At 45.5% G+C, this 26,085-nt stretch overlaps 1 protein-coding gene across 4 annotated transcripts in view; it reads right to left on the bottom strand.

Moving 5' to 3' along the window:
* LOC138807893 (solute carrier family 22 member 4) overlaps window positions 1-25,701 on the bottom strand; it is a 62,859-nt gene extending 37,158 nt beyond the window's left edge. The window contains exons 1-4 of one of the 4 annotated variants that reach the window (XM_069993698.1): window positions 25,518-25,625; window positions 25,143-25,408; window positions 1,002-1,044; window positions 513-667 (exon numbers count right to left, since the gene is read on the bottom strand). In XM_069993698.1, coding sequence (XP_069849799.1) covers window positions 513-636 — 124 coding nt within the window. In that variant the 5' untranslated portion in view covers window positions 637-667; window positions 1,002-1,044; window positions 25,143-25,408; window positions 25,518-25,625. Of the gene's footprint in view, window positions 1-512; window positions 668-1,001; window positions 1,106-7,735; window positions 7,814-25,142 lie in introns of those variants that run through there. The other 3 variants (XM_069993696.1, XM_069993697.1, XM_069993699.1) reach the window with 3 other exon arrangements.
* Between the last annotated feature and the right edge of the window lie 384 nt (window positions 25,702-26,085).

Below are 26,085 nucleotides of genomic sequence, written 5' to 3'. Positions count from 1 at the left end.
TGTGCGACAGGTCCTCCTGCACACAGCCGATACTCTCTAGGGGCCAGGCTTTGACTCTAGCTGGACCCGATCTATCGCAGTGGGCTGGTACTGAATTTTTCTTGTTAAGCAAGGATCTTTCTCACCCATCTGCCCTCTGTATTAACTGCCCTAAGTCCCTTTTTAGGCTATCAGGCAGAGAAGTCATGTCTTTAAGGCTAGATTAAAGACATCTTTAGGCTATCCCTCCCTTAGGATCTCTTTTTCCTGGTCCTGAGCTTCTGAGAATGTGTCCCAGTTATTGGTTCTTACCAGCTCTCATTCTTACTCTTGGGCTATATATTTCGAGGCCCAGCACAGAGCTGGTACCTTGAAAGTGTCTCCCCCCCCCCCCCCCCCCCGCCCCCACCCCCCCCTGCTGTGATTGGCTCAAAGAATCCATGCCCTTAAAGTAGCTCCGGAAGTGAAGCCCAAGGGCCACCCCTTCCTTCTTGGCTTTCAGAGGGTTAGAAGGAGGAACTGGTTGTTCCTACCTAATATGAAGGCTACCACGTAGTTGGAGATCTGACCCATGCCCACGATGATAAACAACACAGTGAACATCTCCCAGTTGATGGAGAAAAGCTGCACGAAGCTGAATCCAGTCTGCACAGCCATGGTTGCAAAGAGCACGTTCTTCCTGCCAAACCTATTGAACACAACACGAAACATGAGTTGCACAGGACACTGCAAGGAGGGTCACTCAAGGGTGTGTTGCAAAAGCCCTGAACCAGCCATCGCTGCAGACTTATTTTTGTGTGTGTGCCAGTCTTGGGGCTTGAATTCAGGGCCTGGGCACTGTGCTGAGGGCAGAGCAAATAGAAAGACATCAGCTCCTCCTTTTATCCATGACTCAGTAGCCTGAGGGATCCTCTCCCTTCCCTGCCCCTCCCTCCAAACCCAGTAGAAATACTGGAAATTCAGTGCAACCTCAAGACAGGCAGTGAATGGAGGATAGATCGTGGGCCTCTCTGTATCCTTACCTGTCTGACAGCTGCCCAGACACGAAGGAGCCGATGAGCACGCCTACGAAGAACAGGGAGGTGGTGAGGGGCGTCTTCCAGTCATCCTCACACACCAGATTCCACTGCCAAGGAGACAGCACGAAGTATGAGCCCAGCCCTCCAGCAGCCCCACTCAGCCCCGCCCCAGCCTCATTCCAAGGGAACATCGACTGGCCCGTCAGTCATGTTCTCCTCCTCTGGGATAGGCTGCTTTGGGCTGGACTCCTAACTGCCAATCACTAACACAAGTAACTTGGGGGTGGATTGCTGTCCCCCCCCCCACTTACCACCCTGACCCCCTCACTCCCTTGAGATTAGGCATCCTAGCCTCTTCTGAAGAAGAAGGCAGTAGATTCTACATTGCTTCTAATTGCCCTGCAAGAAGTCAGATGAGGCCATCGCCAAGGGGTGGTGGAGGCCTTACCCCTTCAGGAAGATAGTCCAGCAAGGAGAGAAAGGGGTTTGAAAAGCTCACAGGGGGGCTGGGAAGGTGGCTCAGTGGTAGAGTGCTTGCCTTACATGTATGAGGCCCTGGGTTCGATTCCTCAGCACCACATAAACAGAAAAAAAGACGGAAGTGGCACTGTGGCTCAAGTGGTAGAGCGCTAGCCTTGAGCTGAATTGCTGAGGGACAGCGCCCAGGCCCAGAGTTTAGGCCCCACGACCAACCAAAAAAACAAAAAACAAACAAACAAACAAACAAAAACCCCAGCAGAAACACAGGGCTGGAAGGGGTGACATGGTCCCAAAAAGAAATGTACTCAGTTCCTGATTTATGGAACTGTAACCCTTCTGCACTTCACTGTTATAATACCAATTTTTTGGGGGGTGGGGAGAGTTGGTCATGGGGCCTGACCTCTGGGCCTGAACACTGTCCCTCAGCTCTTTAGCTCAAGGCTAGCACTCTACCTCTTTAGCCTCAGTACCACGTAGGGCTTCATGCATGCAAGGTAAGCACTCTACCACTGAGCCTCCTTCTAAGCCCTGTAATACCAATTTACAAAAATTAAAATAAAAAAAACCCCACAGGGCTGGAAGTATGGCTGAAGTAGTACAATATCTGCCTAGCAAGCAGGAGGCTCCAAGTTCAAATTCCAGTACCCTGGGCACAAATTTAAAAAAATAAAAAAGCACCTGGGCACTGGTGGCTCAGGCTTGTCATCCTAGCTACTCAGGAGGCTGAGATCTGAGGATCATGGCTCAAAGCCAGCCCAGGCAGTAAAGTCCATGAGACTCTTATCTCCAATTAACCACTCAAAAACTGGAAGTGGATCTGTGGCTCAAGTGGTAGAGTGCTAGCCTTGAGTACCAAAGGGCTCAGGGACAGTGCCCAGGCCCAGAGTTCAAGCTCCAGGACCCGAGGGATAAATAATAAATAAATAAATAAATAATAAAACTTCAAGGGGCAATGTAAATAGCACCATTGCTTTGTGGTCCTCTCCTGGTTGAAAAGTGCACACAGTGCCAGGTTGGTAACTATTTTCCAAGTAGATTTTTCTGGAAAGCTCTGTACTTGTTGGTCTACTCATCCTGAAACCAAGCTTTGGGTCAGATGGGAGGCTCCAATGTGCTGAGTTCCCTCTCTTCCCATCCTAGAATCTCCACCCACCTCCATGGCCTGCATTCCCAGCAGCGTGGTCCCTCCCATTCCCAGGGCCTGTAGGCCACCAAAGCTCTAACATGTTTCTGCTCGTGATCATAAAATGAATGTTTCTGTCACTTTGGCTCCCAGCTCTTGACTGAAATCAATTCAGGAACATCTCAAGGAAGGCTGCAAAGATTTCTTAAGTGTCTTTAGTGATCGTTTTTCTTTCCTTTCTTCCTTCCTAACTTCCTTCCTTTTTTTTTTTTTTTTGGTCAGTCATGGGGCCTGAACTCTGGGCCTGGGCGCTGTCCCTCAGCTCTTCAGCTCAAGGCTAGCGCTCTACCACTTGAGCCACAGCACCACTTCTGGCTTTTTCTGCTTTTGTGGTGCTGAAGAATCAAACCGAGTGCTTCATGCATGCTAAGCAAGCACTCTACCACTGAGCTACCTTCCCAGCCCACCTTCCTTCCTTCTTATTTATTTAAATTTATTGGTGCAGGTCCTGGGGCTTGAACTCTGGACACTGTCCCTGAGGTCTATCTGTCTGTCTCTCCCTCTCTCCCTCTCTCTCAAGACTAGTGGTCTAATCACTTGAACCACAGCTCCACTTCTGGCTTTTTCGGTGATTAACTGGAGATAAGAGTCTCATAGACTTTCCTGTCTGGTTGACTTCAAATCTTGATCTTCAGATCTTAGTCTCTTGAGTAGATAGGGTTACAGGTATGAGCCACTGGCACCTAATTTTATTGATTGATTGAATGATTGCCAGACCTGGGGCTTGAACTCAGGGCCTGGGCACTGTCCCTGAGCTTCTTTTGCTCAAGACTGGCACTCTAATACTTGAGCCACAGTGCCACTTCTGGCTTTATCTGTGTATGTGGTACTGAGGAATTGAACCCAGGGCTACATGCATGCTAGGCAAGCATTCTGCCACTAAGCCACATTCCCAGCTCCCTATTTATTAATTTATTTAAAGGATGTACGCATGAATATTTGGGGCTTGAAGTGGGGGTTAGAGGATTTCCATCTGTGGCAAGATGGTCCTAGAACCATTAATGATCCTTGCCTCCTGCCCACTCCAACTCTCCTCCAGCTCCCCTTAGTGAAGTGTTCTTATTCCTCATCGCTGCCCCCAAAGTGCAGTCGATTTAAATGAATTTCACCTGTTCACACCACACTTCATTCTGCAGTACAGAGAACTGTTTCTAAAGACATAGAGGAAAGAAAGAGCCAGAAAACAAAAGACTATCAGGAGCCGGGTGCCAGTGGCTCACGTCTGTAATCTTAGCTACTCAAGAGGCTGAGATCTGAGGATCCCGGTTCAAAGTCAGCCTGGGCAGGAAAGTCCCTGAGACTCTTATCTCCAATAAACTACCAGAAAACTGGAAATGGTGTTATAGCTCAAGTGTTAGAGCGCCTGCCTTGACTGAAGATCTGAGGGACAGCACCCAGGCCCAGAATTCAAGCCCCATGACTGCCCCCCCCCCCCAAAGGCAATCAGGATAAACAGAAAATCAGCAGGATGGGCAGTGGAGCTGTGGTTCAAGTGGTGGAGCACTAGCTTTGAGCAAAAAGCTAAGGGACAGTGCCCAGGCTCTGAGTTTAAGCTCCTGAATCAACACAGACAACAACAACAAAACCAAATTGTGATACGGAGGATAAAGTCCTAGAGGAGATCTAAAGTCCTGTCATAGAGATTACCTAAGAGGCTGCTGCTCCCCTTGCTCACAATGCTAACCCTAGATGGGATGAGCCAACACAGCTGAGAGTTGGGGGCATGGCTCAAGTAGTAGAGCTCCAGCCTAGCAAGAACCAGGTTCTGAGTTCAAATCCCAGTACTAGGAAATTTAAAAAAATCAAAGAAAAACAACATGAGCCAGGAACATGGCTATCTACTTAAACAAAATCCGTGGAATTAGGGTTGCCCCACTATGGGGTGCTACCGTTTCACCATCTCCACCAAAACTCAATATTGAAGCATAATCTCAAGAAGGTAAAACCTTGATCCAAAGGTGGCAAGGGCTTTGGGAAGCAATTAAGATTAAATAAGGCCATAAGAGTGGAGCGCTAATCCAATGGGACTTTGAGTTCCTAACATAGGGTGTGGTGGCTCATGCCTGTAATCTCAGCTTTGATGGAGGCAGAAGTAGAATTATAGTCTGAGGTAGCCCCCAAACATGCAAAACTCTAGTGGAAAAATAACTAAAACAACAAAGGGACTGGGGGCATTGCTCAAGTGGTAGATTACCAGTTTACCAAGCACAAGGTCCTGAGTTCAAACCTCTACACTGCTCAAGTATAGAGGGGCACGCTAAGGATGTGAGAAGGAGGAGTTGCCATTTCAGTTGGCAAGATTTCTCTGTGACCATGACAGGAAATGGTCTGAGCTCCCTGAGCTTCCTGAAGCAATGAGCTTTTAAGATTGTTCAGCCACCTCAAGTGTTTTGCTAGACCATAGAGAAGAGTTGATATCAAAACATAAACCTGAGCCTGGCCCCAATGACTCCCACCTGTAATCCTAGCTACTTATGGGACTGAAATTCAGTTTGAAGACAGTCTGGACAGGAAAGTTCATGAGATTCTAGTCTTTAACTAAGCAAAAAGCCCAGAAGTGGAACTGTGACTAGCTTTGAGTGACAAAGCTTAGGGACAGTGAACAGGCCTTGAATTCAAGCCTCAGGACTGGCACAAGAACAGAAGAAGGAAGGAGATGAAAGCAAGAAAGCAAGATATGTACATTAATGGCCACTTCCCTCTAAAACTGATGGCCAAAGCTTTGGAAAAGAGTTTCAGATCTGCCCTGCACACACAGATCAACATATGATCAAGGCCCCAAAGCCTCATGTGAACAATGACCCAGTTTACAGAAGATAAGTCAAAGCTTTGAGACAAGGATTTGTCTGAAGTCATAGCAAGTAAATAGGGATACCGGACACCAATGAGGGCCTTAGACCCAAACCTTAAACCTATGTCCTGCTTTGGACATCAACTCCAAAGGTAGGCCCAAATGAGCTTATTAAATACCATCCCTCTACCCGCAAAAGCCAGGCTCCAGTGGCTCACCCTGTAATCTTAGCTACTCAGGAGACTGAGATCTGAGGATCAAGGTTCAAAGCAACCTGGGCAGAAAAGACCTTGAGACTCTTATATCTAATTACCCAGCAAAAAGCTGGAAGTGGAGATGTGGCCCAAGTGGTAGTGCATTAGGCTTGAGTGAAAAAAGTCAAGCAAGGCCAAGTTCAAGTCCTAGTACTCTCTGTCTGTCTGTCTGTCTGTCTCTGTTTTTGTCTCTGTCTCTCTCTCACACACACACACTCAAACACAACCCCCTACATTTCTTTAAAGAATATGATACCAACAGACAACAGCTGCAGGACTGTAGAAGACCTCTACCTTGGGACAAAGCCGGAAGATCTCAAGCCTCACACAAGTATTAACACACCATTATCACCATCAGCATTTCATTTATAGTTGAGCAGAAATGCTCCTCCTAATAGAATGCCCTCTCCTTTGTGGTTTTCCAGATATATTTTCTGTCAGGACTTTGTAGAACTAGACTGACTTTTTTTTTTTTTTGCCAGTTCTGGGGCTTGAACTTGGGGCTTGAGTGCTCTGTTCCTAGGCCTTTGTGCTCAATGCTAGCTCTCTACTACTTGAGCTACTGTGTCACCTCTGGCTTTTTCTGAGTAGTTGATTGGAGATAAGAGTCTCACAGACTTTCCTGCCTGGGCTGGCTTCCAACCTCAATCCTCAGATCTCAGCCTGCGAGTAGTTAGGATGACAGGCCTGAGCTACCAGCGTCTGGCTAGAACTAGACTTTTCTTGAGCAAAGGTGGGGTGCAAGCCTAAAAATATAAATGGCTCTGTTCAAAAATGAAGAATTTCAAGATATAAATAGGAGAGCAGTAAGACAAAGGGCGGAGCTTCTTGTAACTGCATGGAGTGCATGACCACAAAGCTGAACCTGGCAGTGGATCAAGGTTCATCTTTTTGGTGAATGGACAGTGGCAGGAAGTTTTTGTGGTGTGTTTGGAGCAGGGGTCATGGAGATTGAACCCAGGGACTCTTGCATGCTAGGCAAGGACTATACCCCTTGAGCCATATCTGCAGCCCTTTGGATTTGATTTATTTCTCAGATAAGTTCTTGCTAACTCTGCCCAGGCTGGCCTTAAACTCTGATCCCCCCTTTTCCACCTCCCAAGCAGCTGGAATTATATGTGTGCTCTACCATACCCAATTTTTTTTGTTTGTTTCTTTTTTGGTCCGGTCGTGGGGCCTGAACTCTGGGCCTGGGTGCTGCCCCTCAGCTCTTCAGCTCAAGGCTAACGCTCTTCCACTTGAGCCACAGTGCCACTTCCGGCTTTTTTCTTTATGTGGTGCTGAGGAATCGAACCCAGGGCCTCAGGCATGCAAGGCAAGCGCTCTACCACTGAGTCACCTTCCCAGCCCCAAAAGCTGGAAGTCTCACTGTGGCTCAAGTGGTAGAGTGCTAGCCTTCAGCTGAAGAGCTGAGGGACAGCGCCCAGGCCCAGAGTTCAAGTCTCATGACTGACAAAAAAGAGAGAGAGAGAGAGAAAGAACGAAAGAAAGAGAGAAAGGGGGAGAGAAAAACAGAAAGTAAGAAGGAAAGAAAGAAAGGAAGAAAAAGAAAGAAAGGAAGAAAAAAGGAAAAAGAAAGAAGAAAACATCTTTGGGCACCAGTGGCTCACACCTGTAATCCTAGCTACTGAGGAGGCTGAGATCTGAGGATCATGGTTCAAAGCTAGCCTACGCAGGAAAAGTCTGTGAGACTCTTATGTCCAATGAACCACCAAAAAAGCCAGAAATGGAGCTATGGCTCAAGTGGTAGAGCCCTAACCTTGAGCACAAAAGCTCAAAGTCAGTGCCCAGGCCTCAAGTGCAAACTTCAAGACTGGTATACACACACGAAGTGACAAAAAATGCCTCTTGGGTTTGCTGTGAATACTGGGCAAGGAAATATAAGCAGAGCAATTGACAAATGAGAGGTTTCATTAAATGAAATGTCATGGATCAGCATTTTATACTCAAAGCAGACTAGGTGAAAGATGTTTAGAAAGAAAAAAAAACAAGCTTCTATTCAATTTCTAAAAACTAGAAAAGTTCTTACCCACAAGGCATAAAATCCTTCTAGAAATGGACTTTAATTCCAGAGATGACTATGAATGGAAAAACTAGTCCATTTAAGAAAGGAGAAAATGGGTCTCTATCTTGTTCTCTCTATGATAATCCTTCATTCCAGGGGGAAAGTAAGAATAGTTAATAACAGAATGTATATTCAACCCCAGTTCCTTCTTTTTAACTTGGCTGTGTCTTAAGACGGGGAATTTCTTGGCCATCTGCAAAATAAAACAAACACAAACAATAAAAAAACCCTGAGTATTTAATTCTTTTTTGTTTACCATAGCTTTATTGAGATATATAATGTACATAATAAAGAATTCACTCTTTTAAAGGGGACATGTCAGTAGTTTTGAGTATCTTCACAGAGTCATTTAACTATCAGCACCATCTAATTTAGGAGCACATTCAGTTTTGCTAAAAGATATTCAAAGTTTATTAATAGACACACTTCATTTTTCCCTCCCTTGGCTCTTAGCAATCACGGACATTTCCTATAAATAGAATCACACAATACATTTTCTTATTTTGTTTTGTGGTGGTGGGGAAATGGAAAGCCAGGGTCTTGCACACATCAGGAAAATGTAATATCGAAATACATTCCCAGCTCAATATGTAATCTTTTTTTTTTGCCTGTCCTGGGGCTTGAACTCAGGGCCTGGGTACTGTCCCTGGGCTTTTATGCTCAAGGTTAGCTCTCTACCACTTTGAGCCACAGCTCCACTTCCAGCTGTTTTAGTGGTTAATTAGAGATAAGAGTCTCACGGACTTTCTTGCCCAGGCTATCTTCGAACTGTGAGCCTCATAGCTCAGCCTCCTGAGTAGCTAGGATTACAGGAGTGAGCCACCCATGCCTGATGCTATAATTAACAGTAAATGTTTCGTTCCATGAGCAGAACATGGAATATATTCCCATTTATTTAGATATTTAATTTTTTTTGATGATGTTATATTGTTTTCAGAGTATACATTTGGAAAATTCTTGGCTAAATTTATTCCTGAAACAATTTCTTTAGCATTTCTTTTAAAATAACATTGCTAGAAACATTTTTCCCCTGTACATTTGGAAATGTCTCATTTTTGCAAGACAGTTTTGCCGGATATACAATGCCTGACTGACATGGTTTTTCTTTTGGTCATTAAAATATGGCATGTTCCCACTGCCTTTTTTTTTTTTTTTTGGCCCATCCTGGGGCTTGACCTCAAGGCCTGGACACAGTCCCTGAGCTTTTTGCTCAAGACTGGCACTCACTCTACCACTTGAGCCACAGCGCCACTTCTGGCTTTTTCTGTATACGTGGTACTGAGGAATCAAACCCAGGGCTTCATGCATGCTAGGCAAGCACTGTACCACTAAGCCACATTCCCAGCCCCACATTATTATTATTTCTTATGCGAAGTTAAAGTTAATCCTCCTGGTATATGACAAGTTGTCTTTTTGTTGCTTTCAAAGTTTCCTCTTTATCTTTGGTTTTCAGCAGTTTTACTACGAGGTCAAGGTATTTGTGGTTATTCTACTTAGAGTTTGTTGAGCTTCCGAGGTTGTGTAGATGAGTATTTTCCATCAAAATTTGGAAGTTTTCAGCCATTACATCTTCGAGTATTTCTTTCTTGTCCCTTCTCTCTATTATTGCCATGATTCAAACATTGATTAATGGCATTCCATATTTCCATAGTTCTCTGAGGCTCTGCTTCATTTTTTTAATTCCTTTCCCCCCACATGTCTCTTCTTTTGATTGTATAATCTCCAATCTTCCATCTGCAATTTGCTGATTCTCGCTTCGGTTTGTTAAAAATCTCTTTCTTTCTTTCTTTCTCTCTTGGCTTGAACTCAGGGTCTGAGCGCTGTCCCAGAGCTTTTGTGCTCAAGGATAGTTCTCTACCACTTCAGCCAGAGCTCCACTTTCTTTCTTTTGTTTTGTTTTGGTAGTGAAGATAAGTGGAGATAAGAGTCTCACAGACTTTCCTGATCAGGCTGTTTTTGAACTGTGATCCTCAGATCTCAGCCTCTTGAGTTGCTAGGATAAGAGATGTGAGCTGGTGCCTAGCTGCTTTATCATTTTTTGACAATGTCACAAGGACAAATTATCCCATAGTCCAATTGAAATGAATGAAAATCCCACCTTTTAGGAGGAGGGTTCTTTTTACTTTATTTTTAAAAATCCACCTAGACTTTTATTTTTTTATAATTCCAGTAGCAGTGCATATGATGGCTATGATTCTATTTCACTTTAAGAATCTATAAATAATAAAGATGATTTTTTCTTAATTAATACCTTGCAGATTCTTTTTTTTTTTGTTTCTTTTTTGGTCCGGTTGTGGGGCCTGAACTCTGGGCCTGGGCGCTGTCCCTCAGCTCTTCAGCTCAAGGCTAGCACTCTACCACTTGAGCCACAGCGCCACTTCCGGCTTTGTTCTTTTTGCTTATGTGGTGCTGAGGAATCGAACCCAGGGCCTCAGGCATGCAAGGCAAGTGCTCTACTACTGAGTCACCTTCCCAGCCCTTACCTTGCAGATTCTTAATTATTGCAGTATTTTGAAATTTTAACCAATCATAAGTATAATTAGTTAAAATTTTTAATAAGGAACTATGGCATGGGTACTAGATGTTTAAACACAGACCAAAAAAGTCAGACATAGAGTAATATTTACAATATTCCTATAATATGAAACAATACAAACTAGGTAACTTTTTTGAAATCTACAGTCTAATTCCTTCATTTAAGATGAAGAAACACAACTTAGATAATTTGTCTTATCTACTTTTATAAGATTGTCTTTATTTGCTAATGTAATAAAGTTCAGGTTTTGCTGATATTTACCACTAACCTGAGCTAGGTCTAATTAGAATACTGAGTAGTTTTTTTCTTTTTCTTTTTAGGGCAGGACTGAGGTTTGAACTCAGGGCTACATGTTTGTGTGGTTTGTTGCTCGGAGGTGCTCTACCAGTTGAGCCACACCTCCAGCCCTACATTCTGCTGTTTATTTTGCAGAGTCTCATGAACTTTTCTGACTGGCCTTGAATCATAATCCTCTGGATCTTAGCCTCCTTGGGTCTCTAGGATTACAACATAAACCAGGATATGGGTGGAGCGAATTGAAGCAAATCTCTGAGGTTTGTTCTTATTTCAGAACCGCTGCTCTCAGCTGTTTCTTTGACGGTTCCTTCTGATGCAATAGGTGCTCTGTGTTAGCTTGTGGCTGCTATCTTGGAGTTCCCAGTCTACTCTTAGTCACTTCCCACAAAACCTCCCTTCTTTCTTTTTTTTCTTTTTTGGGTCCGGTTGTGGGGCCTGAACTCTGGGCTTGGGCACTGTCCCTCAGCTCTTCAGCTCAAGGCTAGCACTCTACAACTTGAGTCACAGCGCCACTTCCGGCTTTTTTTTTTTCTTGTTGCTTATGTGGTGCTGAGGAATCGAACCCAGGGCCTCATGCATTGCAAGGCAAGCACTCTACCACTGAGCCACCTTCCCAGCCCCAAAACCTCCATTCTTTAAGACCATCTTAAGCTTAGATTTGACTCATGACAGCCTTTGTAAAGTCAATTCTTGTGGGGATAGCTTCAGAACGCTGTTCTTTTTTGATGTTTCCAAAATAGTCTAAAGATAAGGCTTTTGAATCCCCCTTTGAACTCTTGAGCAGTAGGCAAGGAAAAATGGCCTATTTCTCTCAGAGTGACATTTCCACTTCCGGACTAAAGTATTGCGTGGGTAACAGCTTCAGGATGGTTTGAGGGCTTATAGATGAGATGGATCCAAGGCAGTGAAGGACCCAATATTCTCCACCTCTGGTATTTATAGAGCCTCGACCATATGAGTAGAGGCTGCGTGGAGAAGGTGTGTGTGTGTGTGTGTGTGTGTGTGTGTGTGTGTGTGTGTGTGTGTGTGTGTGTGTGTGTGTGTGTGTGTGTGTGTGTGTGTGTGTGTGTGTGTGTGTGTGTGTGTGTGTGTGTGTGTGTGTACTGATGGTGGGGCTTGAAGGCTTGAACTCTCTGCCTAGCTTCCTCACTCAAGGCTGGTGCTCTACTACTTGAGCCACACCCCTGTAACCTCCACTTCCAACTTTTTGCTGGTTCATTGGAGATAAGAAGCTCACAGATTTGTCTGCCCCAGTGCGGCTTCCAACCTCTGGATCCTCATCTCAGCCTTCTGAGTAGGTAGGATTATAGGTACAAGCCACTGGCGCCCAGCTTGGTGGATTGATCCTCTTGATGAATATGATGGTTCATTTGGTTATCAACTGGGTTAAGATATAACTAGGAAATTAATAAAGACATACCCCTAGAGTGTGTCTCTGATGGTGTTTCCAGGCACAATTAAATTATGAGAGCTCTGATCCAATGGATGAATTTGTTCTTTGAGGGATTCTGAACATAATAGCTTTGTTGAAGATGGTGGAAAGTCAGAGGTGGGACCTAGTTGGAGGAAGTAGGACTTGCCCTGCCCTCTGGCCTGTTGCTCCCCAGGAGGTAAAGAGGCTTCTTTATCATGCACTTCTGTCCTCCATAAGAAATCTGTGTGTATATTATGTGTGAATGCCCATCTTAGTGCTTGAACTGGGCACTGTCCATGAATTGTTATTGTTTTTTTTCTTTTGCTTAAGACTAGTGCTCTACCATTTGAGCCACAGCTCCACTTGAAGCTTTTTTTAGTAGTTAAATGGAGATAAAAGTTTTATGGACTTTCCTGCCTGGCCTGGCTTTGAACTGCAATCCTTAGCCCTCAGGCTCCTGAGTAGCTATTATAGGCATGCGCCACCGGCACCCAGTGAAATCTTTCTTCCTTTAAGATTTTCCATTAGAAAAAAAAAAAAAAAAGATTTTCCATTAGGCATTTTTGGTGGCAATGATGGAAATGTAGCTAATTACAGAGACACACACTGTATCACTCATTGTGAGAATGGAGGAAAGCAAGAACTCTTGTTTTCTTGGCCAAATTCACCTAAAGAGGAGTGTGTGTGTGTGTGTGTGTGTGTGTGTGTGTGTGTGTGTGTGTGTGTGTGTGTGTGTGTGTGTGTGTGTGTGTGTGTGTGTGTGTGTGTGTGTGTGTGTGTGTGTGTGTGTGTGTGTGTGTGTGTGTGGTGGTGGGAGGGGAGGTGGAGGAGGGTAAGGGAAGGAGGAACAAAAGGGTTGTGACTCAGGTCCACTGACTCCCACGGGCTTTACTAAGATAAAGAAGCTTTTCTTGAAGAAATGTTTCTTCATTTGCTATCTTCCCTTAGGAAAATTTTCAAAGACTCAGAAAGAGATAGAGAGAGAGAGAGGGGAGAGAGCAAACCAGTTGTGGCTTGTTTCATTAGGAATCACCTTTGTGGACCTCATTTTGTTACCATTTAAAAACTCTGAAAGGGCTGGGAAGGTGGCTCAGCGGTAGAGCACTTGCCTTGCATGCATGAGGCCCTGGATTCGATTCCTCAGCACCACATAAGCAAAAAAAGCCGGAAGTGGCGCCAGCCCGGGCAGGAGAGACCGTGAGACTCCTATCTCCAATAAACCACCAGAAAACCAGAAGTGGCGCTGTGGCTCAAGTGGTAGAGCGCTAGCCTTGAGCTGAAGAGCTGAGGGACAGTGCCCAGGCCCAGAGTTCAGGCCCCACGACCGCACCCCCCCAAAAAAAAATAAATAAAATAAAATAAAAACTCTGAAAATCTTGTCATGTTTTATTGATTAAACCCCCCCCCCTCCTTTGGAGAAATGTCTATTCTCCATAATAGGTCATTTTATTCTGGCATAAGTTAGGTAATTTTTTTTTTAATTTTTTTTTGGGTCCGGTTGTGGGGCCTGAACTCTGGGCCTGGGCCCTGTCCCTCAGCTCTTCAGCTCAAGGCTAGCGCTCTACCACTTGAGCCACAGTGCCACTTCCGGCTTTTTTCTTTTTGCTTATATGGTGCTGAGGAATCGAACCCAGGGCCTCAGGCTTGCAAGGCAAGCGCTCTACCACTGAGCCACCTTCCCAGCCCCAAGTTAGGTAATTTTTTTATTGTGAGTTATCAGAAATCTTTTCATATTCTCAATAACAAGTCCTTTCATCAAATATAAGATTTGCAATATATTAGCTCCCATTTTGTGGGTTGTTTTTTTGGCTATTGTTCTAATATAAAGTATTACCCTCCCTCAACATTTCCCTTTATATATCACTGAGCTAAGAGACTGCTTACTATACTAATGTTCTCAGCAACTTTCTTCTTGTAGATTAGAGGTAGAGAAAAAGTCATCTTAAATGGAAATGTGACAGTCTAGAGTCCTGTTGTCACCTGAGGCCTGAGGCTGAACGAATCCAAACCAAACTTGGCACTGGTAGCTCACACCTGCAATCCTAGCTACTCAAAAAGCTAAGATCTGGGAATCACAGTTCAAAGCCAACCCAGGCACAAAAAAGTCTATGAAACTCTTGTCTCCAAATTAACCACCAAAAAACCAGAAGTGGAGCTGTGGCTCAAGTGCTAGAGCACTAGCCTTGAATGAAAAACCTAAGGCATGGAGTCCAGGCCCCTTAGTTCAAGTTCTAATAGTAGCACACCCATAAAACAAATAAGTAAAAACAAACCAAACAAAAAAACCTGGGTCTTTGGGGCTGGGGTACAAGTCTGACAACATTTGCCTAGTATGTACAAGGCTTTGGATTGGATTCACCAGCACTACTAGCAAGAGAAAAAAGAAAACAGAACAAAGATCTATCCATAAGACATGGCAAGGGAGTGTGGTGGGGGGTGCTGTGGGTAGGAGAAGGGATACTGAGGGACTTTATATGTCCCCTTCATCCTGGCACTGAGTCCACTGTAGACTCTGCTCTGGGACTATAAGCAAATGAAATAGTGTCTGTGCCATCCACCCAGCACTGAGGAGAAATTCTGGAAGGTGTCAGGGTAAACCTCCTATTTAGTCTCGCAAAGGTTTAGAAGGAGCTGCCAGCCTGCCAGTTTCTTTCTAGAACATGGGCGTGGAGCACGTGGGAAGAGGACCTGGGCCCTTCCCTAGCACATTTATTCCTTCCACACCAAATGGGAATCCCGGCCTTGCTTTTGGACTCCAGAAACTTAATTAAACCACAGGTTAAATATACAGCTCCACATTAACCTTAAACTGAAAGGCAAGCCAAGAGCTGATGGTTTGTGCCTATAATCCTGGCGACTCAAGAGGCTGAGAAAGTCCATATAAGACTCTTATCTCTGATAAACTATCAAAAAGCTGGAAATGGGACTGTGGCTCAAGTGGTGGAGTGCTAGCCTTGAGAAGAAGAAAGAAAGAAAGAAAAAAAAAAGCCAGGTGCGTGTGGCTCACGCCTGTCATCCTAGCTATTCAGGAGGCTGAGATCTGAGGATCGAGGTTCAAAGCCAGCTCAGGCAGGAAAGTCTGTGAGACTCTTATCTCCAATGAACCACCAGAAAACTGGAAGCGGTGCTGTGGCTCAAGTGGTAGAGTGCTAGCCTTGAGCTGAAGAGCTGAGAGACAGCGCCCAGGCCCAGAGTTCAAGTCCCATGACCCACAAAATAAGAGGGGGGGGGGAGAGAGAGAGAGAGAGAACGCTCAATGACAACACCCAGGCTTGGAATTCAAGCCCCAAAAAACACCCCAGAAATACAATGTAACCTGTTACAAGAACTACAGTCAATTTCTCCAGGCCTGGCACCGGGACCAGCTGGCCACACAGCCTTGTTTTTTTTGTTCACATGCCATCCTGGACTCTGTCTGAGGGCTCTGCTCCACCAGGAGAGATGGACAAAGTCTGTTTATCCAGGGACTTGGCAGGAGATGTTGGTGAAGCAACCTTGGAACAAAAGGTACATTCCGAGATCCTGGTGGCAGTTGCCAGAGTAACATAGCTGAGAGACAACAGGCCAAGCAGCTGACAAACAAACTGGGAAGCACACCAGAGCTCAGGGTGGGCCTCTGCTTGTTTATTGGGGAAAAAAATCTAGTTTCTGTAGGATTGACTGGGTCTGGCTAGAATGGCAGGGGCTGCCTCCCCGTTCCTACTGGCATCTCCCAGAGGACAAGGCGTGAGCTGTGGCCTCAAAGGTGCAATTTAGTTAATATTTAGGCTATTTAAATATATATATATATATGTATATACATATATATATACATATATATATATTTAGTTGGTCATGTGGCTTGAACTCTGGGCCTTGGTGCTGACCCTGAGCTCTTCAGCTCAAGGCTAGTTCTCGACCACTTGAGCCCCAGCACCACTTCCAGTTTTCTGGTGGTTAATTAGAGATAAGAGTCTCATGGACTTTCCTGCTTGGGCTAGCTTTGAACCTGGATCCTCAGATCTTGGCCTCCTGAGTAGCTACAATGACAGGTGTGAGCCACCAGTGCCCAGCTCACGTGCAGTTTTTTGAGTGGTTAACTGGAGATAAGAATATTCTGGATTTTCCTGCCTGGACTGGTTTTCCATCGTGATCCTCAGATCTCAGCCTCCTGAGTAGCTAGGATGATAGATGTGAGCCACCAGCACCCAGCCTTATTTAGCCTATCTTGATAGCCAAGTTGCCAGTCTTCACACCAGCTGGCAGTGTCTCAGGACAACTGTACACTTGGCAGAGAACAATACAAAAGCCCAGTCATGCCAGATCTTTCTTGTGGCCAGGCCCACCCAAACCCAAGGGGAAGTACTTCCTTGCTAGCTGCTGTGTGAAATGTGGTAGAGCAAGCAGAGTAATCAGCCACGTGCAGGCCTTAGTCAGTCCCTTGCTATTCCTAATAACCTTCTAGCAACTTCCTCTTGTAGAGCACCAGATCCCATGTTCTTACAAACACATAACACAATCTTGGGCTCAATGAAGGCATTGATCTGTCTTACTGTTGCCTGTGCCCTGATCTCAGGTCCCAGGGAAGTGGGTACAAGGTTGGTGCCTATCTCCAGCGGCTGAAACCAGCTGCAGAAGAAGATAGATGTACACAGGGTATGGCTACAGCTCTATCTCATGTGCCTGGTGGCCTGTCAGGAAGGCTGGTACTAAGCACACAGGACTCTCCCAAAGCTCCTGCAGCAGGAAACCTACAGAAGGTCAGAGGTGAGGGCCTTGGTTTTCTAGCCTATAGACTAAAAAGGGTTCAAGTTCCCTAATGGTGTTCTATGGGAAAAGGGGCCTGCTTAGGGCAAAGGCCAGTCTATGCTTAAGGCCCTGGCCTTGGCTGATCTATCTGTTCCTTTAGTTTCTGAGCAGGTGACCTTTGACCGTGCTTACATATAGGGTTACTGCTATCTGAACTCTATGATATGGAAAGGTCATGAGGAGGTCCATGCCTGTGGAGATCAAGATCTAGACCAGAACTATTGAGATCTCAGGAACCATCACCAGAAAGATTGGGATTTAATTTCTCTGTGTGCCAGACTTAGGGCTTGAACCCAAAGCCTAGGTACCATTCCTGAGGTGTAGGGTTGTTTTTTTGTTTGTTTTTCTTTTCTTTTTTGCTCAAGGCTAGTTAGTGCTCTACAACTTGAGCCACAGTTCTACTTCCAACTTTTTAGAAGTTCATTGGCTATAAGAGTCTCACAGACTTTCCTACCTGGGCTGGTCTCAAACTGCAATCCTCAGATCTCAGCCTCCTGAGTGGCCAGGATTACAGATGTGAGCCACTGGCACTGGATCTGTTTGGGATTCTTAGATTCCCTTCCTCCCCCAGTGGAACCTCCCATCCTACCCCAGATTGCATAATCCCCTGCTCCTGTTCCTGCCCAGACACTCTCCTTGGAGTAATTAGTTATTAAAATATGACTGCCGCTCTTCTTCTGGGGGTAACACAGATTTCTCCAACCCTGAGTCCAGACACAGATGAAGAATCTTACCCAGAATGTTTACGTCTTGTTTTCATTAGGATGAAGGAGAATTTCATTCAAGCTGGCACAAGTAGAACAACAAAATAATTAAGGACAGTATTAAATTATAATTGATGGGATAAAACTAGTATGTACATGCTTGGACTGATTTGAATTAATAGCTGAGTAATTAAGTAAATGGGTGCGCAGGGAAAGCTCTTCTTTTCAGAATAATTCTAAATCACTGTTAAGCAGATGCCACCGTAATGGTCATTGTAGTCAAGGTTAAGTGACAGATATTAAAATTAGTGGGTGAGGAGTTGCACACTGAAGAGGTAGAGTGCCCGTCTAGGAAGTAGGAGGCCCTGAGCTCAAAGCCCAGTGCTACCAAAAATTTAATACAAAATAAGCTGGGTACCTGGGGCTCACTCCTATAATCCCAGCTACCCAGGAAAATTCAGGTTTGGAGCCTGCTTAGGGAGACATATCCAAGAGAGAAAGATTTTTATCTGCAAAGAACCAGTAAAAAGGGCTAGGAAGATGGCTCAGTGGTAGAGTGCTTGCCTTGCATGCATGAGGCCCTGGGTTCAATTCCTCAGCACCACATAAACAGAAAAAGCTGGAAGTAGCACTGTGGCTCAAGTGGTAGAACACTAGCCTTGAGCTGAAGAGCTGAGGGACAGTGCTCAGGCCCAGAATTCAACCCCATTACTGCCAAAAAAAGAGAAAAGGACCAGTAAAAAGCCATAGAGGTGTGGCTCAAATGGTACAGTACCAGTGGTGAGCTCTGAGCAAGATCATGAGGACCCAAGTATTAGTGGCATCAGTAGACACAAAGTTTTGTCTTATTGCAAAGTTCTTCTCTGATGGGGGAAAAAACAAACAAACAGTAACTTACAAATGAGTGGGAAAATCCTGTAGAATTCAACTTAGCCCTAAGCAACTGTCAAAGTGATCTACCTTCTGGGTATGATATCTGAGAACACATCACTTCTGTATTCTCATCAGAGTGTATTTCTCAATCCAACCGTGGGAACATCCATACTCTCTCAGGACATTCATCAAAATGATTCATAAAAATAGTCAAGATCATGAGAGACAAGAGAAAACTAAGGATCTGTTATAGACTGAAATCCAAGACACATATACTAGATATATGTGGGATTCTGGATTGGGTCTAAAAACACAGAAAGGGTATTAATGAGAAAACTGGTTTTGTTAAGTTGTCATCACTGTTAATTTTCTGGATTTGGTTGCGGGTACATTTAAATTGGTTCCATCAGCGGGAAACGGGTAAAGGCTATATATGACTACTCTACTATTTTTTTACAATTTTTTCTCTGAATCAAAAGTTATGTCAAGCCAGGCGCTGGTGGCTCACACCTGGAATCCTAGCTACTCAGGAGGCTGAGATTTGAGGATCACAGTTTGAAACCACCCCAGGTAGGAAGCTACCAAAAAGCCAGAAGCAGAGCTGTGGCTCAAGTGGTAGAGTGCTAGTCTTAAGCAAAAAAAAGTAAGGGACAGTGTTCAGGTCCTGAGTTGAAGGATCAGAACCAACACACACACACACACACACACACACACACACACACACACACGCACACACACACACAGAGAATTATTTCAAATAAAGGTTAATTTTTATTTTTTTTGGTCAGTTGTGGGGCTTGAACTCAGGGCCTAGATGATATCTCTGAGCCTCTTTGTGCTCAAGGCTAGTGCTTTACCACTTGAGCCACAGTGCCACTTCAAGTTTTTGAGTGGTTAATTGGAGATCAGAGTCTCACGGGGACTTTTCTGCCCTAGATGGCTTCACACTGCAATCCTCAGATCTCAGCCTCCTGAATAGCTCTAGGATTACAGTTATGAGCCACTGGTGCCTGGCATCAAGTTAATAATCAAGTTTGATTCTTAGGATCACAGAACAGACAGGATGAATGAATTAAACACCACAAACAGTTCTTGGGGAAGAAAACAACTTTATGTATGCATATACACACACAGGTGCATGTGTGCATACACATACAAGTTACTCAGATTCCTGTCTCCTAGCATCTATGAAAGGCACTTCTGGCTTCTCGATGACCTTGTCCTACTGTAGAGAAGTCAGGGGCAATTCAGAAGACTTTTCTGTCCTTGAGGGTTTACCCATTGGGAGATCCTGGAACAAAAGTGTCAGACAAAGGGCAATCCTTCTACCTGTGCCTACCAGAATGTAAGGACCTGTCAGGGACTGGGTGCTGGTGATTCATGCCTGTAATCCTAGCAACTCAGGAGGCAGAGATCTGAGAATCATGATTTTTAGCCAGCCTGGTTAGGAAAGTCCATATCACTTTTATCTATAACCAATGACTAAAAAGCTGCAAGTAGATAGGTCTGTGTCTCAAGTAGTAGAGCTCCAGCCTTGAGTGTTAAAGGACAGTGCCAAGGCCCTCAGTTCAAGTCTCAGTATACTGCCCCACACCTGTCAGGAGCTAGGCTTGGCCCTGTAGGAAGTGAGGGCTTTTTTTTTCTCTCCTTCTTCTTTTCAGTATTACTGCTTAAATCAGCATAGATTTGGACCTATGTCCTGTTCTCTGAGTCTGGAACTGTCTCTTTGGGGAGAGGGGTTCATTCAGCCTCCAGCAAGTCTTATCTTCTATACTACTGACTACAACCTGGACGTTAAGAAAGCTCCTGCAGGGCTGGGAATGTGGCTTAGTGGTAAAGTACTTGCCTAGCATGCATGAAGCTCTGGATTCAATTCCTCAGTACCATATAAACAGAAAAAGCCGGAAGTGATGCTGTAGCTCAAGTGGTAGAGTGCTAGCCTTACGCAAAAAACCCCCAAAAACTTAGAGCCAGTGCCCAGGCCCTGAGTTCAAACCCTAGGACTGGCAAAAAAGAAAAAAAAATGTCTACAATGTCCACAGTGCCTAGGCTGTAAGCAAGACATTGATGTGGGCCTACCCACACCACTTCCACGCACATACCCAGGATGCCCATTTGCTGGTGCCAGATTCTGTGCTGGTTACCAAGCAACACAGCTCATCTGCATGAGTGCTCAATCATTGCAAGCCTCAAAATACACAATGGAATTTTCCTCATCCACTAGGACAAATGATATCACATTATTTGCAAAGACATGGAAGGACCAGGAAAAATTGGGTGAAGTAAGTCAGGCCCATAGAGAAGAATTCATGTTTTCTCATATATGGAAGCTAGATCTAATTTAGAAATATACAATTAAGCCAGGTGTCGGTGGCTCATGCCTATAATCCTAGCTACTCAGGAGGCTGAGATTTGAGGATCGCGGCTCAAAGCCAGCCCAGGCAGGAAAGTCTGTGAGACTCTTATCTCCAGTAACCACTCAGAAAACTGGAAGTGGCACTGTGGCTCAAGTGGCAGAGCGCTCACCTTAAGCTGAAGAGCTGCTGGACAGTGCCCAGGCCCAGAGTTCAATCCCCACAACCAACAAAAAAGAAAAGAAAAGGAATATACAATTAAACACATACTTGTGTTGTATGCAAATACACACAAATGTATTTACTGAAATATGAGTATATATGCAGGGAAGAATTCAGAAGGTGTAACTCCTTAGAAAAACTAACACAAATACCAGGAAGCTGGTACTTGAGATGTGTGGGAGGGGAGAGAGAAAGGGAAGGTGGGTAGATGAGTTTAGTGAGAAAATGGGGAGAATGCATTCATAATATTCACTTCATATCCTATGAAACTAGGAAAACTGAGGGGAAGGGTAGAGTTGGGAAAGAAGGGGGAAAATAATGAAAACAGTGATAAACTAACATGTTGAATGGTAACCCTTTTGTACAACTACATAAAGATAATTTTTTTAAAAACCCATGTAACCCAAATTTTACCATTTAACCCTCTTATATATGTGTGCACAATACAGGGGCTTGAACTCAGGGCCTGGGTACGGTCCCTTAACTTTTTCATTCACGGCTAACACCCTACCCCTTGAGCCACAGCTCTACTTCCAGCCTTTGTTCGTTCATTAGAGATAAGAGTCTCACAGACGTTCCTATAGGGGCTGGCTTCTAACCTCAAACCTCAGATCTCAGCCTCCTAAATAACTAGGATTATAGGCATGAGCTACCAGAGCCCAGCTCTTAACCATTTTTTTTAAGTGTACAATTCATGAGAGTTTCTGTGGTTGTGCAATCAACCTCCAAAACTCTTTTCATCTTACAAAAGGGAAACTATGTACCCATTAAAAAAACTTCCATTCCTACTCCCCACCCGCAGGTCCTAGCAACCACTATTACTTTCTGTTCCATGAATGACAACTCTTCATAAGTAAAACCATACTTATTTATTTGAGGTTTTTTTGAATGTTAATGTCCTTAAGGTTCATTTATGTTATAGCATGTTGTCAGAATGTGCTTTCTTTTAAAACTGAATATTTGTGTGTGTGAAAGACATTTTGTTTATATATTCATCTGTTGATAGTGGCTATCTATCTGTTGATAGATTTTGGCCATTGTGAATAATACTATTATTAACATATATAATTATTTCCTTGACACCTTGATTTCAATTATTTTAGTATGTGCCCAGACATAGAATTATTGGATAATATGGTAGCTCTTTTTTTTTTTTTCATTATTGGAGTTTAAACCCAGGGTCTTGTTCTTGCTAGGTTGATGTTCTGCTGAGTCATGGCTCCAGGTCTCATGTTTAATTTTAATTTTTTGAGGCACACCATACTGTTTTCATAGCAGCTATATCCTTCAAAGGCCATGTGTTAGAGGCTTGGGCCCAAGCTTGGTGCTATTGGGAAGTGGTAGAAACTTTAAGAGAGCTTGGGGGCGTGGCTCAGTTGGTAAAGTGCCAGCCAATGAGGTATAGAGTTTGAGTCCCAGTCTCAGGCTAAAAAAAGAAAGAAAGAAAGAAACCTTAAGAGGCAGGGCCTATGGAAGAAAATCAAGTCACTAAGGATAGTCCCAGGCCTCTTCTTTCTCTTTCATTGGTGTCTCTGCTATGAGGAAAACAGCTTTGCCCTCTCTCACACACTCACTCCCTGTTGTACTGCCAACCCTCATGACCAACGGCAATAAAACTAATCAATCATGGGCTAGAACCTTTGAAATTGTGAGCCAATTAAATCCTGCTTTTCTTTTCTTTTCTTCTTCTTCTTCTTCTTCTTTTTTTTTTTTTTTTTTTTTTTTTTTTGCCAGTCCTAGGGCTTGAACTTGAGCCTGGACATTGTCCCTGAGCTATTTTTTTCCCCCTCAAGGCTAGCACTCTACCACTTGAGTCACAGTTTCACTTCTAGATTTATTTATTTTTATTTATTTATTTATTTTTGTTATTGGTTGTGGGGCTTGAACTCTGGGCCTGGTTGCTGTCCCTCAGCTCTTCAGCTCAAAGCAAGTACTCTACCACTTGAGCCACAGTGCCATGTCCAGTTTTCTAGTGGTTTATTGGAGATAAGAGTCTCACAGACTTCCCTGCCCGGGCTGGCTTTGAACTGAGATCCTCAGATCTCTGCCTCCTGAGTAGCTAGGATTACAGGCATGAGCCTTCGGTATCCGACCCACTTCTAGATTTTTGATAGTTCCTTGGAGATTAGAATCTCACAGACTTCCCTCCCTGGGCTGGCTTCAAATTGCTATCCTCAGACCTCAGCCTCCTAAGTAGCTAAGATTACAGGTGTGAGCCACCAGTTCCTGGCTCAATCTTTTTAAAAGTTCATTATCTTAGGGTTTTTTTTTTAACAATAATTAAAAGCTGACTAACATGCAGTCCCACCAGCAGCAAGCAACGTTTCCAATTTTTCCATATGCACACCACTTGCTATTTTATTTGCACTTTGGTAAATAGCCATCTGGAGCTTCCTGTGCCACCACGCTATTCTATTCATCATGGCAGCTACAAGTGCCCCGCCAGCTACAAGTGCCCATTAGCCAAAAATCAAGTATGGAAAGGAAAGGCTGCTGGACAAAGCAAATTATGGCACATAAATGTTGGGTGTGTGAGAGTGTCCATACCTCAGGGTACCTTCGGGTACCTGTGAATGGTGTACAATAGGGTGCCCATGAACTTAGCAACCCATCCTTCACCTCCTGAAGTAAACAGAATCAGAACAGACATTTGGGAAGTCCTGTTTCTGGCTCAAGTGTAGTCCTGAACTGAGATGGGACACGATAACTCACTGTCTTAGCTGCTCCTAGATGCTACAGACAGGGACTGGGCAAGTAGTAGGAACTGCCTGGTAGGGGATCAGAGCCAGAGATGCACAGCTTCCTTAGAGCTCAAAGCAGACATGGTGCGTGCTAGGAGATACAGACAAAGCCCACAGGCCCAGCCACCTTCCAGTGGTCCCGTGAACTCCACACCTGCCACTCCTGGCTGACTACCATTCTTTCCCAAGGGTGACTTTCACAGCTTCCTTCCAATCTTCTTGCTTTTGCACAGCAGAGAAAACTCTTTCTAAAAACTCTTCTTCTAAATGATCTAGCCTTGTTGCTTCCTTCCTTGCTTTCCTCAAAAAGTCAACTCTTCAGTATACCTGTGTACTGGCCTCTGATAGGTATGTTGAACTTCCTGAACTCCAGTTATTCTAATCTATGAGAACTCCCTCCCCTCCACTCCTGCCACCAGATCTGTCACCCTCTTTGCCTGGATAGATTTTACTTCATTTTACTTCTATTTCCAGATTCACCCCAAATGTTATCACTTCTTGTAGAGAAAGTAAGTAATGCACTAATTCATCCTAGGTCATACAGGAAAAACAAGCCACAATGTGCTTCCAGAGCAGAAGCTATACCTCAATGTCTATACTACAAGGTAAGGCAAATGGTGTGATGTTTGCCACACGGTATTGAGAGAATGAGATACAGGATTGGCTGAGGCCACTGTTTCTTGAGAGGAACATAAAACAGAGGAGAGGAGAGGCTAAGGAGCAAAGAAATCCTTACCTCTCTGGTCAACAACAGGAAATGAGTCCCTGAGGATGCTCTTTCCAGAAAGGACTGCCCTGCCTAGCATCAAACATGCAGCAAACAGCAAACATGGAGAGGCAATATATGTTTATCTTGATTCCTTAAACTTACACAAATTGCTACCAAACCACTGGCATTATGTTCAGATAAGTCTCTGGCCAGTCTGTCTCTCGAGTGACTTGAAGCCAGGGCTCTTGCTTTTCTGGCTCCTTGTATCCAACCAGCAACAGGAGCACTTTCCCCCATTTTTGGAGACATCGAAACTCCAGGGAAGGGGCTCTTCCCTGTGTCTGAAGGCCTGCCCCAATGTTGGCACCTAGGTTCACCTAACCTTCCCATCCCTTTTCTCATTGGCACGTAGGGAAGTAACTAGGGCATACATGTCAGGGCAGCCAGGAGCTGGGCCTGCTCAGGCCACGAACATCTAGGCTCTTAGGAAATCACTTGGTTGTGAAACGCAGAAAGGAAAAGGCAGTTGGTGGCATGCTCCCTTCTCCATCCTGGGAAGAAAAGCTTCACTCATCAGCCTCCTCTCTCTTGAGTTTCGTGCTGGCCTGTTGCTAGAAGCAATAACCACATCCCTTGCAGGGCGCTGCCAGGGAGTCTCCAGGGGGATCTGACGCACACGGAGGGGGTCGCTCCATTCCCTGTCCCCCTCCTGGCAAGGAACCTGGCCACCTACCTCGGTCACGATGGTGGTCTGGTAGATGTCCCGGCTGAACTCCCAGCCGTCCACGCAGCTCTCCTGCTCCAGCCGCTCCAGGTCCACGTCCAGCACCGGCTCCAGCCCCAGCGCCGACAAGTTGGCGATGGTGGCCAGGCGGTAGCGGCGGCAGCTGTGGGGCACCTCGCGGCCATCCTGCCGCACCAACGGGATACTGTGGTTGCGCCAGGCGCGGCTCAGGTTCGCGGTGTCCGGCACCCGGCAGTGGTGCTCCGGGGTCCCCGCTAGGAACAAGATGGACATACCGTTGAAGCCATTGGGGATGATGCTGGCGCTGAGCAGGAAGAAGATGAGGCGCTGGAAGGGTCCCCACTCGCCCAGGAAGGCGGTCACCTCCTCGTAGTCACGCATGCTTCCCGCCACTCCACGGACGCTCGCCTCAGGGGGTGATTGGCGCGTGCTCCGGGCGGGACCGCGCGGCCTGGGCCTTCTGAGGGGGGCGTGGGGGGGGCGGTGCGTCAGAGCTCCAACATCCAGGGGGCGCGCTGTGAGAAATTGGGCTGCCGGCGTGAGAGCGTTGCCGGGAGCTCCAGAGGTCTCGCGACCACACCTCCATCCCGGGCTGGGCTCGTGGGCGGGGCGCGGTTAGTCAGGGAGAGCCTAGCAGGAGGGGCGGAGCTTGTGGGCGGTGAGAAGGAGGAGGCGTGGTTAGCGAGGGCGTGCCTGTGGGTTGGTGGGCGTGGCTTTGTGGGCGGTGAGGGGTGTGGCCCAGCGGGCGAGGCGTGGTTAGCGAAGGCGTGTCTAGCAGGCAGGGGCGGGGCTTTGCGGGCGAGGGGCGTGGTCATAGAGGGCGTGTTTCGTGGGCGGGGCTTTGCGGGCGGGGCGGCTCCCACGAGGGGCGCCGGTTCACCGGGTGTTAAAGGGACCTTGGGTCTGGATCCCCTCCCCCGCTGCCTTCTGC

Source organism: Dipodomys merriami, unplaced genomic scaffold (genome assembly GCF_024711535.1).
Source record: "Dipodomys merriami isolate MVZ:Mamm:240054 unplaced genomic scaffold, mDipMer1.0.p SCAF_44, whole genome shotgun sequence".
Classification (NCBI taxonomy): Eukaryota; Metazoa; Chordata; class Mammalia; order Rodentia; family Heteromyidae; genus Dipodomys; species Dipodomys merriami.
This window is presented reverse-complemented; position numbering and strand designations above follow the sequence as displayed.